Source organism: Vidua macroura, chromosome 3 (genome assembly GCF_024509145.1).
Source record: "Vidua macroura isolate BioBank_ID:100142 chromosome 3, ASM2450914v1, whole genome shotgun sequence".
NCBI lineage: Eukaryota > Metazoa > Chordata > Aves > Passeriformes > Viduidae > Vidua > Vidua macroura.
In genome coordinates this window covers 63,770,532-63,783,007 of record NC_071573.1, presented here as the reverse complement: position 1 = coordinate 63,783,007, position 12,476 = coordinate 63,770,532, and the positions used below count along the sequence as shown (strand labels likewise).

Genomic DNA, 12,476 nt, shown 5'->3' with positions numbered 1-12,476 from the left:
AGGAAGGCGGGCGGGGGTGCAGCTATGCCGTGGGCAGTAGGGAAGCCGCTCTGCGAGCGTGAACCGAGCTTAGCGCCGCCGCCTGCCTCGCCTCCCCGTCCGTCCGTCCCTCCCTCCCTTCTCCCCTCCTCCCCCCGCCTCCCCCCGCCGCAGACGGCTGCGAGCCCGGATGGTTTGCGAGCGGAGTTGAGGGGGCAAACTTTGAAGCCCAGATGCCTCTGGGGCTGCGCGGCAGAGCGCGGCTGCTCCTGCAGGCACCTGCCGCCGCCCTCCCCCCGGCGCTGCCGCCCTCCGCGGGGGCGGCCGGCCCCGCTGCCCGCGACCGCCGAGGCGGCGGGCGCTGCGGCCGCGGCTGAGGGCGGGCGGGCGGCGGGCGCGCCCCCATGCGGGTCCCGGGCTGGGGAGCGCCGGCGGCAGGCGGGAGCCGGGCGGCGGCCGGGCGGTGCTCTCCCGCCGCCTGAGTGGGCGCGGCGCGGGACGGCGGCGCGGGGTGCCGGGAGCCATGGGCTATTGCAGCGGCCGGTGCACGCTGGTGGCCGTGTGCGGCGCGCAGCTGGTGAGTGGCGGCGGGGGCGGCCCGCGGAGGAGGGGGGGAAGGAAGGCGGGAGAGGAGGGGGCGGCGGGGCGGCTCCCCCGCTGCCCGGAGTGGGGGCTCGGGGAGGGGCAGGGTGGGAAGGCAGCGCCCGCGCTTTGGGCGAGGAGGGGCCGGGGGGGCCGGGGTCGGGATGCGAGCGAGGCGGCAGGGTGGGAAATAGGGGCTGTGTTACAGGTAGTTTGGTGGGCACTCTGCCGGGGAGGCTGCGGTGGGCGCACGACGGAGTTAATAAACTCGGGCAGTTCTCCCGAGCTTTGAGTCAAGTTGGTACCTGGTTTCCTTTGACTGGCCCCGTGTAAGGCAGAGACGCGTGTCAGGGGTGATGCGCAGCTTGCAAACAGTTTGCCATACAGGTGTGTGTCTGTGTGAAGTTGTCACGCCTGAGCTGTTCTGCAGATGTGTATTTTTTTTTTTTTTTCTTTCAGACTTGTTGTCCAGTGTATTTTAACACTGTATCATTATGTTGCTACAGAACTCAGCCATATATTTATATTTACCTTTGAAAGAGACATGTGGCAGCACTTGTAAGCTCAGCTACCAGTGAAACTAGATTGAGTTTAAAAAGTAGGCACTGAGATACAATAACAAAGAAGCTGCCTAAAAATAGATCTGCTTAGCAAGATGGTTAGGCTGTGCAATTGTATTGTGGCACTTTGAAAGAGACTGGGGTTAAAGTTAAGGAACTCATATCCCTTTCTGTAATGTATAGAATGGGTTATTTCATTGTTGTGGAATCAGATACATGATGTAAGAATTCCTGTAGATTTGGATGCAATGACATACAGATAAAAACTTATCAATGGAATATGCCCCATTTCTCATTCTCATTGTATTGAATGTTCATGTGCTGGCAGAACAGTTGCTGGAAGCACCTTTGTTAAGCAGTTAACCTCATGGCAAAAATGAAATATTTCATGGTACTCCATCCCTCTACCTCTTAGTGAATAGTTTTGCTGAGAAAGTGTAAGTCAGTGTCAATAGCAACCAGCATTGTTGCCAATTTCTTTCCTCGAGGCAGGTACTAAGAGAACTACAAAAGAAGAAAAAGAATAGATTTCAGGAATCAAATCAGTAAAACAGTACGTAAGAAAGAAAGATGTGTTAGCAGGCAGAAATTCGAAATGTCTGTGATCTTTTCATCAGTTGTCATCAATCCTTAATAATTTTGTATTTTGTATTTTGGAAAACGTTTTATTTGTATTTGCTGTTCCCTACCTAAGTTATTTAATTCTTTGTAACTGGATGTATCTTATCAGACATGATTTATTCATGTATATTGTCTAAGAAGGCATCTTGAATTGTAGTAATAGAGTGAATCTTGAGTGGAATGATAGGAATGTAGCCTTTTCCAGCAATTTGGAAACATAAAATTAATGACTAAAGTTCTTCAGATCCATTTAGGTTTCAGAAGCATAGTTTTATTTTCCACCAAAGGGGACAAAAATGGTTTAAATTGTGCCTCTTACAGAGTTGTTGGTTTTTTTTTTTTAATGCATTTAACAACCAGGAGGTCGTGATGACTATAGAATGTGCTAGGATGTTAAATTGTTGTTTTTTTTTTTTGAAAGTCTGTGAAGGAAAGCATATTTGCTAACTCATGGTGACAAAAAACCATGCAGAACTCATGAAAACATCAACAGAAATTCCCTGTAGGAATGTATCAGCAGGTGAACGAGCAGGTAAGCTGAAGCAGAGCTGTAGCATTACTTTCTACATGAAGCTTCCTACAAGTGATTGTAACCTAGAGGGTCAAATAAACATATTTTTAAAAAATAAATACTGTTTTCTGGAGTAGCTTAAGGAAATTTTTAGAGAATCATAAACTGAAAGACAGCTTGAAAATTTTTATTGAGCAAGAAAAGGATGTGCTAACAGCAATGAAAACTTCTGAATCACACTTGGCCTGTGTCATGACATTTAGATAGGTTAAAAGCAGGAGTAATCATATAAATGAGAAAAAGGAGATGGAATGGAAAAAACACATTTTATTAAAATCACGTGTCATATTCCTTTATGTGCCACATACCATCAGATGGGAATAGGTTATGAGTTTTAAGTCAAGGAGATTTAATTCTCCTCAGTAGGCCCATGGGTGATTAGTTGGTTGTCAGTACTGTTTTAGATGAAGACTACTTAAAGGAGCAAATGCTGTCAAGATTCATCCTGAAATTATCAGCCACGTTAATGAAGATGCAAGTCAAAAATAAAGGATCTAGTAGTTAGTCTCCTCTGGCCTGAGGAGATGGGTGTGGGAAGCATTTCCACACTGATAACTATACTTTAAAAAGAAGTGTAAAACTTGAAGACTATGTGTTACTGGTACCTGGGATACAGTTTTAAAATGGTCATATTTGAGTAGAAAATATACTTTTGTTTTGGGGAAAAAAAGTTGGTAAGAAGAAAAGTTTCTTTCTTTTTTTTAATGTAAATATCTTCTTCCATCTCTACAAACCTACAGTGTGGTGATCTAATTGGTCTTTGTAGGCACTGCACAATAAACTGTATTGTGGAATACTGCAGTTCATTAGAGAGGCTGTTGCATATTGTACATACATAAATGATGTAGATGTCACAAATGGGTAAAAAAGGGGGTTGTTTCAAATACTGGTGCAGGAGTAGAGCTGCAATAGCTTGAGAGACCCAGAATTATTTTCATAAATGCATTGTAAGTGTTCATAGTTAAGGCAACATACTGTATACCATCAGATTATCAGAAACCTCAAGGAACGTTTCTGCTCTCAAGGGCATACTGATCATTGCTCTCTGCTTATTAACATACATATACCTGACTGTTTGTGCTCTCATTTGTACTATGGAAAACAACCTTTGACAGCTCATTTTCCTCTGCATTTGTAGCCAATGAGAAAAATTAGCAGCAAGTAAAAGCTAATTTTGCTCATGTTAGGAGCAAGGCATTGCCTTCTGTATACAAAATTAGTTATCTCTCTCTCTCCATATATATATATATATAAAGATACCACTTTTGGTCTCTTTTGCTCACTTCCCTTCTGAAGAGAACCCTCAGCAGAGGGGCTCTGGTGGTTTTTGTTGTATGGTAACTATACTGGTTGCAATAAAAGACTTCTCTGCTATTTCATTTTGTCCTTTAAACCTCTTTATTTTTGGGTGTTTCCTTTTCTAGTAATAACTTGCATCAGTAGCACTAATGTATTGTTGCCTAGTCTTTTTAATAGCAAGAGCAGCAAAGGTGAAACTGTCAAGATTATTTTGCTTTCTGGAAGTTTTCAAGAGCCCCACAGAAACCAGTTTGAAACTTTCTTCTTTCCCATTGTTACTGATTGGGAAAACTTGGAGCATGACAAAACAAGAAAAAGTACAGCATGTTTTCAACTTAGAAGGTCTCCCCTCCAAGTGCAGTGATGAGGAAGGACAGTATTTCATAAGGAAACTTTAAGTCCCTAGTAATCATTGCCTTATTGTTTCTCACCATCAGACAAAGATGCTATACTCCCAAGGCAAATTAAATAACAGATAATTCAGCTTTTACACTCCCTTCTCTCAGTTTCCATCTGAATTTGCTGAACTCATTTATCTAAATATTTCTGTAAAATTTGCCCATTCTGCCTGTTTTTCTTTTCTTCCTATTTTCTTAAGTAAACTATATTGCTGTTCAGATACTCCAACTAAGTATCAAAAGCCATACAAAATTTGTAAAGAAGCCATATATATTTGCAAAGGGTCCGTTAGTGATTGTGAGGTACTCGACCTGTTGCTCTAAAGAAGTAAGTATCATAATGTACATACATTATCTGAATCTCTGTAAACTTGTATCTTTCACAAACACCATGATGCTTGTAGAATCTCTCCTTCCACTTGCTAACACTTCACAGTTGGGGCTATGAGCGCACTGAGACACAAGCTCATGGTGACTCTTTCTGAACTCAGTATACTGTTACAGGTCTGGCTGAAGCCACTGTCCAAATCTGTCGTGCTGGCCAAGCAGAACGAAAAAGATACCCAGATTTGGTTGGTTTGCTAAGAGGCCAACTCTTTTGAGCTAATGAAAAAAATGATCAAAATGCAAATGGTTTGTATTGTCCTTGTTCTGTGCTTTTCCACAAATGAATAATGTTAATTAAGAGAAAATTAAAATACTTTGTTTCAAAAACTGTTTCAGCTGAGGAAATTTCTATACTTAACTATGAGACTGGTGTCCATAAACACATACTTAATTGCTTGTTGGACATGGAGATAAATATTTGAACTGCAGCAAGTAGAGTGGTGGAACATAGGAAATGAATTACATACAAACTAGTATGGAAAGAAGTATCTACTATATTTCTTCCATGACAAGAGGTGTCACAAGACATAATCAATATTGCACATTTAATATAAGACTAAAGAGTTCCTTGTACTCTTCCAATTCTCCCTTGCATTATTAAAAATTGGCGCATGTAACTGAAGAGAACAGAGCATGATACTTGAGGTAAAAGTCTGCCTTAGTCTTGGTAAAGTTTAGTCTTGTAAAGTTTAGGTTTGCCTTTTTAAAATATGAATAGCGAACATTCTTATGCTCATTCAAACACTTCAGGAATGGTGATCATGACAGGCTCTAGTCTATATCACAAAGCTACAAGTTTTAATACAGTTTAATATAATGAATATCCTTACTTGGAGAAAACCTCATGTTTTAACAGTTTTGAGGTTTAATTCTCAGAACTTTCCGAGAGTGAAGTTTGCCGGATTAGAGCTCAGCTCCCACTGAGAGCAAAGCAAAGGCAATCATAGTGGATATTCTTTAGAATTAGCTATCCTGAAGTATTATGCAATAAAGTACATATTTTTGTTAATATAGGGTCTTACACCATGCATAGTGTCAGGGTACTTAGCCATAGTACACCAGACTACATAACTAGTGAACGTAGAATGTCTTTTTTTTTTTTTTTTTCATTTTTGTTAAAGTGAAACAGTAGTGAAATTTTGTGACTTTGTTTTTAATTGCTGGGTTTGGGGAAGAGGTTTTTTTTCATTTTGCATGTATGTTTTGATTGTGTTTCATTGTGACTGCTGCCAATGGTTTTCTATAGAAGCTTTAGGAGAGAAGTGTCTGCAGTGGAAAATTCTGATGACATGTACATGTTCCTACATTTTCTGCTAGCAAAAGGGAAATGAAAAACGTGGGCTTTACACGTGGAATGGGAAGTGATGTTATTGCACTTAGCCTGTGGATCTGTAGTTTTATCAATCTGCAAAGACTAGAAAGAATTGGTTTCAGTTTTGGGTAATGCTTAAGTGCTACTTTTGAAATTGTGACTATGTCAACAAGTTGTCCCTGTCCCTTCTTTAATGTCCTGCTTTCTTTTCCTCCTTTAAAGTTGCTTTGTTTCAATTTTGATAGGAAAGCGAAAGTTTCATTGTATCCAAAAACCTGTGGTCCTACTAGCAATGAAAAGGAAACAGTCTGTGAATAGCAGACTTTCAGGAGATGTGTGTTTGAGAGCTATTGTATAACACTAAGGAGTAGATTTTGAGGTGTTGCTGGAAGACAAACCAGAAACTTGATTATGAATTCAGAGAGCTAACATCTCTTGTCATGAGAAAGCATACAGCAATGTTTTTAAGTTTGTGAGACCTTTGTAGAAAAATAAGCACTTTTAAAAAAAATTCTTCTTTTGAGATAAAATACCAAGGATTCATAACCAAACTTTTTTTTGTTCCTTATAACTTGAACTCAAAAGGGGTGATGAATGCAAAAAATGGATGCCTGAGGTAACAGTTCATTGTATAATTTAATTTTAGTGGCTTGACATTTGCTATGAATGGGACAGTATTATTTTTTGTAGAAGCGTAAATGAATAATAATGATGAGTAACTGGTTATGCACTTCAAGAAAAGTGGGGTGTGTTAAGTTACAGGGGTAAAAGATTTAAGACCAGCTGGATAACAGTTTTAGTTCACTGCATTTTGAAGCTCCTTTAGAGTTCAGTTAGCAGACGCAACGTTTTCATACCGTATTGTTTGGTAGGAAGGAAAGGTTTAAATAGATTGAGAGAAGTTGATTGAACAACCTGGTTACGGGCACCTAGAATATCTAACAAAGTTACTCTTTTTGTATAGCCATGGGGAAAATTTGTGACAGTAAGAATTAGTTTCATATTGACAGAGACTTGAGCTAGCACCTTGAACAATGAGTGGTGTTGGGTTTTTTTGTTTGTTTGTTTTGCTTTATTTTATTTTTCTGTTGCTTTATAAAAAGCACTAAGTAAGCATTTTAAAAATATACCGAAGGTTCCCTCTAGTCAGTTTCTAGTCAGTGAAGGGAAATATCTCATTTTGTAGTTAACAGCAAGAACAGGCTCTGTGGTTGAAAACAGAAACATAATATTTTAAGTTGGTAGTGATTACTGTCCCAAGCTGGACCGTGAGAATGTACACAGTGCAAAGTGCAGCAGATAAGGTGTGAAAACAAGTACTTGATTAGTTCCAGAAATTAATCTAAATCCATATGGGTTCTTCTCAATACTTTGGTGCATTTGATGACACAGATGTCAACATCCAGTTTCATTTACCATGACATTTTTAGAAACTCCCCTGAGCTTAGGGAGTGGTGAGATTCAGGCTGTGTTTGCTCTGGAGGCTGATGTCAGTGAACTATTTGTGCAGCCGAATACACTCCAAACTTCAGTTTTGGTCCCATGGTCCCACTGAGCTCAAGAGATTATCCCAGGTGTAAAATGTCAAAAGAGACAACAGATTCCTGTGGTCTTTTGTAAAAGGTATTTCAGAAATTTTGAATTTTTACAGGATTTAATTTAAGGTTCTGAATTCAAATGATATTTTATGGAGAATAATAATAGTGACTATTTTCAGATTTGGATGAGGACAAGACTGTTGATGATCTGACTAAATCAGAATAATCTCTCTAGGCTTCCCTGCAATCAGAAGAGGGAGTCCATCAGGGGATAGGTCAGAGTACCTAATGTTGTTTCTTGGCTTAAACTGACCATTAGAGTTGTGCCTTAAGTAAAGTGGTATTACAAATAACGTAGGCTTTTTGGGAGTGGGAGAGAGAAGAATCACAGACCCATTGTATGATGTTAGTCATTCACAGTACTTATTTTTTACATTTTCCTTACTCTTGCATTTTGACTTGTTATTTTGGTGAGGAATGTTTGATTTTAAGGACAACTGTGATCTACAGATTGAGCAATGCTGTTTTGGAAAGGTGTTTGTTTCTTCATTGACTGTCAAGAGAAACTAAGGACCTTGCTTCCACTGGAACAATGTCAGCCTTTGTGCATCCTCCCTTATGATCCCCTAAAATATGATGCTAAAATCACATGGATAAAACCAATTTATGCTCACTTTGGGGTTTGGATGATTTTTCTGTAGCTTCCTACAGGAGTGAAGAAGACAGGAAGCATTGTAAATAACATGTGATCAAAAAGAGCGTGCTGAAAATGTAATAACTTTAAAGAATCAGATAGTTTATTATCATCCAGATTAGTCTTCATTTATTTGTTTTATCATGGTGGGTGAAAGTGAGGGACTGTTGAGTGCTACCTGACTTGTAAAGTAGAATGGGTGCAATAGTTGAAATTACATTTTCTTGCCCCTGTTGCAAAACAAACATTTCACAGTTCATCATTTTATGTCCTCTCCCCAGTTGTACATGTACCAGCTGGATGGCATCTGAGAACCATTTAAGCATTTTATCATTCTATAACCCTCTGATGGAAATGACATTTAGAAGAAAATTACTGATTTCTGTGTTCACTAAAGAGTAAACATGCATAGCTAATGGTTCTATTCACCACAGATCATACTTATGCATTTTTAATAAAAACTTGATTTTAATTCATACATAACTTATGAGAAATGTTTATCAGTTTGGAGATCTGCTGAATGTTTACATGTATCTGGATACCTTGAAAATATCGCTCACTGATGCTTGGATTAAGGTGAATCTTTACAGACAGCTTGGGTCTTTGCTGCCTGTGGAATGACGTAAAGTATTTAGGAAATGCTGATTATTATACTGATTGCTGAAAACAGTAAAAAGCCCCATTTATTTTACGTAAATGAATCTCGTATTTTCCTATGCTGTTTGAACAAATAGGTTTCTAGTATTAGAGTTTGGGGTGGCAGTGTGTGTGGTGTGTGGGGGCTGTTCTTCCTTTTTTTTTTTTTTTTTTATTTGGGATGTTAGGCAGAATCTCTGGTAGAAGGTCACCAGTTACATGTAACTGGCAAGTTACCAGTTGTGTGAATGGGAATAAGAAAAGTCTGTCATATTCTATATTCATACTGTAACAGATTGAGTACTGATTTTCTCTTCACCCTTCTTTTCTTATGAAGGATTTCTCATTAGTGGAGTTTTTTACAGAAAGCAGCATGTGAGGTTAATTCTGTTATTTCTAAGATGTATGTTGAAATGATGATGCCTGTCATGTTTATACATTACATCACCTTTCAGAAATCAAAAAAATACGGCAAAATTTGCAGATAGTGGAAGAGAGACTCATGATATCTCATTCAATCCTGTAATGAACAGGCTCTGAACCACCTTCTGGAAGTGGCTGCCTGTTTTCATCGACTGTATAGGCCTCTCTTCTGCATGCACCTTTATTAACTTCATTATACAGTTAAGCCTGCTTATTTTTGATGATATCTTTGTACTAAAGAAGATTAGATAGACTGCCAAACTCTTTTTTTAGAATTCAAGCAGAACATAATTGAGTGATGCATAACATTTCTTCTGGATGAATGGAAGTCATGCTAGAGGCCTAGAACAAGGGTCAGAAGGTTGCCCTTGTTCACCTTGAGTAGCATTTACTGTCACTCTGAGTAATGCTGCAGTAGTGAATTAAATTGGTGTACAAGAACAAGATAGTATTAAGAGCTAGAGGGTCTTGAATCTAAGGTACTGACTAATATTTGTGTAAGAAAGCTTAGCTGTCTTAGGAAATTATGTCCTTCCTCTCCAGGTGACTCATAGTATGGGTCAATTTACTAATTAAAAATTCCTTTAAACTTCTTCATAGACAGACTAGTAATTGGCCCTCAACAAGTATATTCTTGTTTGAAGATAAAAAGCTTTTGTGAGGAGAGGAAGATAGATGCTGCGATGCTGCTTTAGAACAATGCATGTCTCTTTGAAAAGCCATTCTTCAATTATTAAACAAAATGTAAAGTTTGCAAATTTTTGCCATGACGGACAATGGCTTAGCATTTTTCATTATATTCTGGTCACAGTCTTTGTGGCAGGGTGTTCTATTACAGAGCACAGAAACAAAAGGAAAAAAAAAAACCCATTGTGTGTCATTGCTGCCTTCACAAAGCCAGAAATACGTTAAACTCAAGGTACTGTTCATTGTGCTCTTGAGCCACTAGTGACAAAGGTGCTGTAAGTACCACTGGATATGAGGGAGTCATATGTCATTACATCACTGTTCAAATTGGCAGAGCAAATAGCATTAAAATAAATTAAAACATTAGTGGCTAAAGGAATGCAAAACAGTAAGAGGCTTGTCTGAATAAAATACAATATAGAATTTAGATATTATTTTTGTCATAAGTTATAAAGTTGATTTTACCTTTTCCCTGTCTTTTCTTTTTAATTTACCTTTAAGTTATTGTCCACACCCATTTCATGCCTTCGAGGCCAGTTAGCTTTTATTTTCTTTGAGACTTGAAGCAGTCACAGGCAGTGACAGCAGCTTGGTAACAAGCCAGATGATGGCACTGGTTGTGTTAACATAAGATATGGGCTTCAGTATCCTGAAAACAGAGTTCACTTTCTTGGATTTTATCAGATGGGCTTTCCTGAGCGTGGAGCTGGCAGTAAATTTGGTACTTCTAGAAGGAAGCTCACAATAAATTGGAGTTGGATGCAGTGTTCAGCAATATTCCTAATAATACCTGTTTCTAATACTGGCAATGTTTCAGACTGTTTAGAAGGCCTACTGTCTGGTACAATATTTTTTTGTTTTTTCTTTCTTTTTTGTAAATGAAAGCCATAACGCAGTGGTGGGGGTCATAGTAGCAGGTACAGAAGTAAAGTTATTGGCTTCAGCAACTGGAAGAAATGTCTCTTGTGCAACGTGCTAAACTGTGCTGTTTCAGATGCATAATAAAAGTTATTTATGGACACCAATAAAGTGGTATCTGTTGTATAATATCACAGATAGGCATAAGGATAATAACAAAAGGCAGCTGGTTTAGTAAGCTCTATTTGCTGCAGAAATGTGCTGTTCTTTGTGAACTGAAATAAAAAAACCCATGGGAGAATGTTGGGGTTTTTTTCCTGCTTCCTGGCATTTGCAATCATTATTGCTTTGCAGTGTGCTTTTAAAGAAAATTATGTGGGTCCCATATCAGTATTATATTTGTCATGACTAGCACCTTATTAGAGGACAGCTGCTCTTCTCTGCCTAGCACATGTATGTAACTACCACTGATGATAATAGAAGTTGTAAGTATAATCCTCCTCTTCATTTCACCATTTCATCACGGGGGATGCTGAAGTTCTCATGGTTTCAGTTAAATAACGTAGATATAAAGCCAGGAATGAAATAGTGACAGATCTGCAACTATTCAGTCGCTTGTTCAGAGTTCATTGTCTGTAAGGAGGTTTTGAACTTCCAGCAATTATTAGCTGGCCTTTTTAACAAGGTGAATAAGAAAGGCACTGTCCAAATGCACAACATCTGAGTCTTTCAATGCATGCTGAGTGTCTTCACTAGAAGGCCAGGTATTCAGGACCGCATCAGCCCAAGAGCAGTCCGAGGAAGCTTGGTGTGCTGGAGATATTTCCAACTTGTAAGCATTTTGTGGTATCTCCTCGGTCTCTCTTTAATCCAATCAGGATTAAAAGAAAAGGAGTGACCAGCAGGTTTTTCCAAAGTTACTCAGATGCTGTAATGATGCTTTGGCTGCTGTCACTTCTGCTGAGAAATGGACTGAATTGGAACAAAGAACATAGGAATGGCACAGTGCCATCATAATGCTGTTAAGAACTAATGTAAACTCAGCTGGAGAAAACCATTTGCAGTGAACAGCAAGGTTTATTGACCATGGCAAGCCCAAGAACATATTCTCAAGAACTACCTCTTGGCATTTTAGCTGTTGTAATGTGCTGCATATGTAAATCTGTAAGCACTTGCTTCTCTCGGCTCAGAGCTGCCTGGTGGGCAACCCAGACTGGTCAAGGAATGTAAACACATGCCTCTATGTTCATGAAAGTTTCTTTTTTGTTTTTTGCTTGCTTTTCAATAATTGAGTAAATTGGAAATTCTGCACTACTTGGGGTAACTAATTAGATTTCTTGGTAAGCACAAGCCCTGACTTTTTTTGGAAGGTGAAAATTATTCATCTTGAAACTGCAGCATCTATTCCAGACAGTTTCCTTACTAATTTCAGATAAGATACAAAGCTACAGTGATGAATGGATTGAACAGTTAATATTTGACATTTCCTTTTATACTTATGCCATTTAAAATTAGCTGACTTTTGACAAACTGCTAGTACGTTTTTATATGAATTAGAAAACCTAGACTTACAGTAAGTTCATTGCTACCTGTCATTTTGAGCTCTCTGGAAAATGGCTGTACTAAAGGTTCCAGCTGCTTTGATGTTCAGCATGAGTACAATGATACTAAATTGGGTGAAGCTGTTGACTCCCTTGAAAGCAGAGGCCCTGCAGAGAGACCTCTATGAATTAGAGGGCTGGGCACTCACCAACCATATGAAGTTTAACAAGTACAAGTGCCAAATTCTGAACCTGGGATGGGGCAACCCTGGATATATGTACAGGGTGGGGAATGAGACACTGAAGAGCAGCCCCACAGAAAGGGAGCTGGGGTCCTGGTCAGTGGCAAGTTGAGCATGAGTCAGCAGTGCCCTGGCATCCAGGAGGGCC

The 12,476-nt window shown here is 39.4% G+C and overlaps 1 protein-coding gene across 2 annotated transcripts in view; it reads left to right on the top strand.

Annotated features, from left to right (window-relative positions):
• The first annotated feature begins 477 nt into the window (after window positions 1-477).
• Window positions 478-12,476, top strand: part of NKAIN2 (sodium/potassium transporting ATPase interacting 2) — a 519,234-nt gene continuing 507,235 nt past the window's right edge. For both annotated transcript variants that reach the window (XM_053973640.1, XM_053973639.1), the window contains exon 1: window positions 478-556. In XM_053973640.1, coding sequence (XP_053829615.1) covers window positions 503-556 — 54 coding nt within the window. In that variant the 5' untranslated portion in view covers window positions 478-502. The remainder of the gene's footprint in view (window positions 557-12,476) is intronic.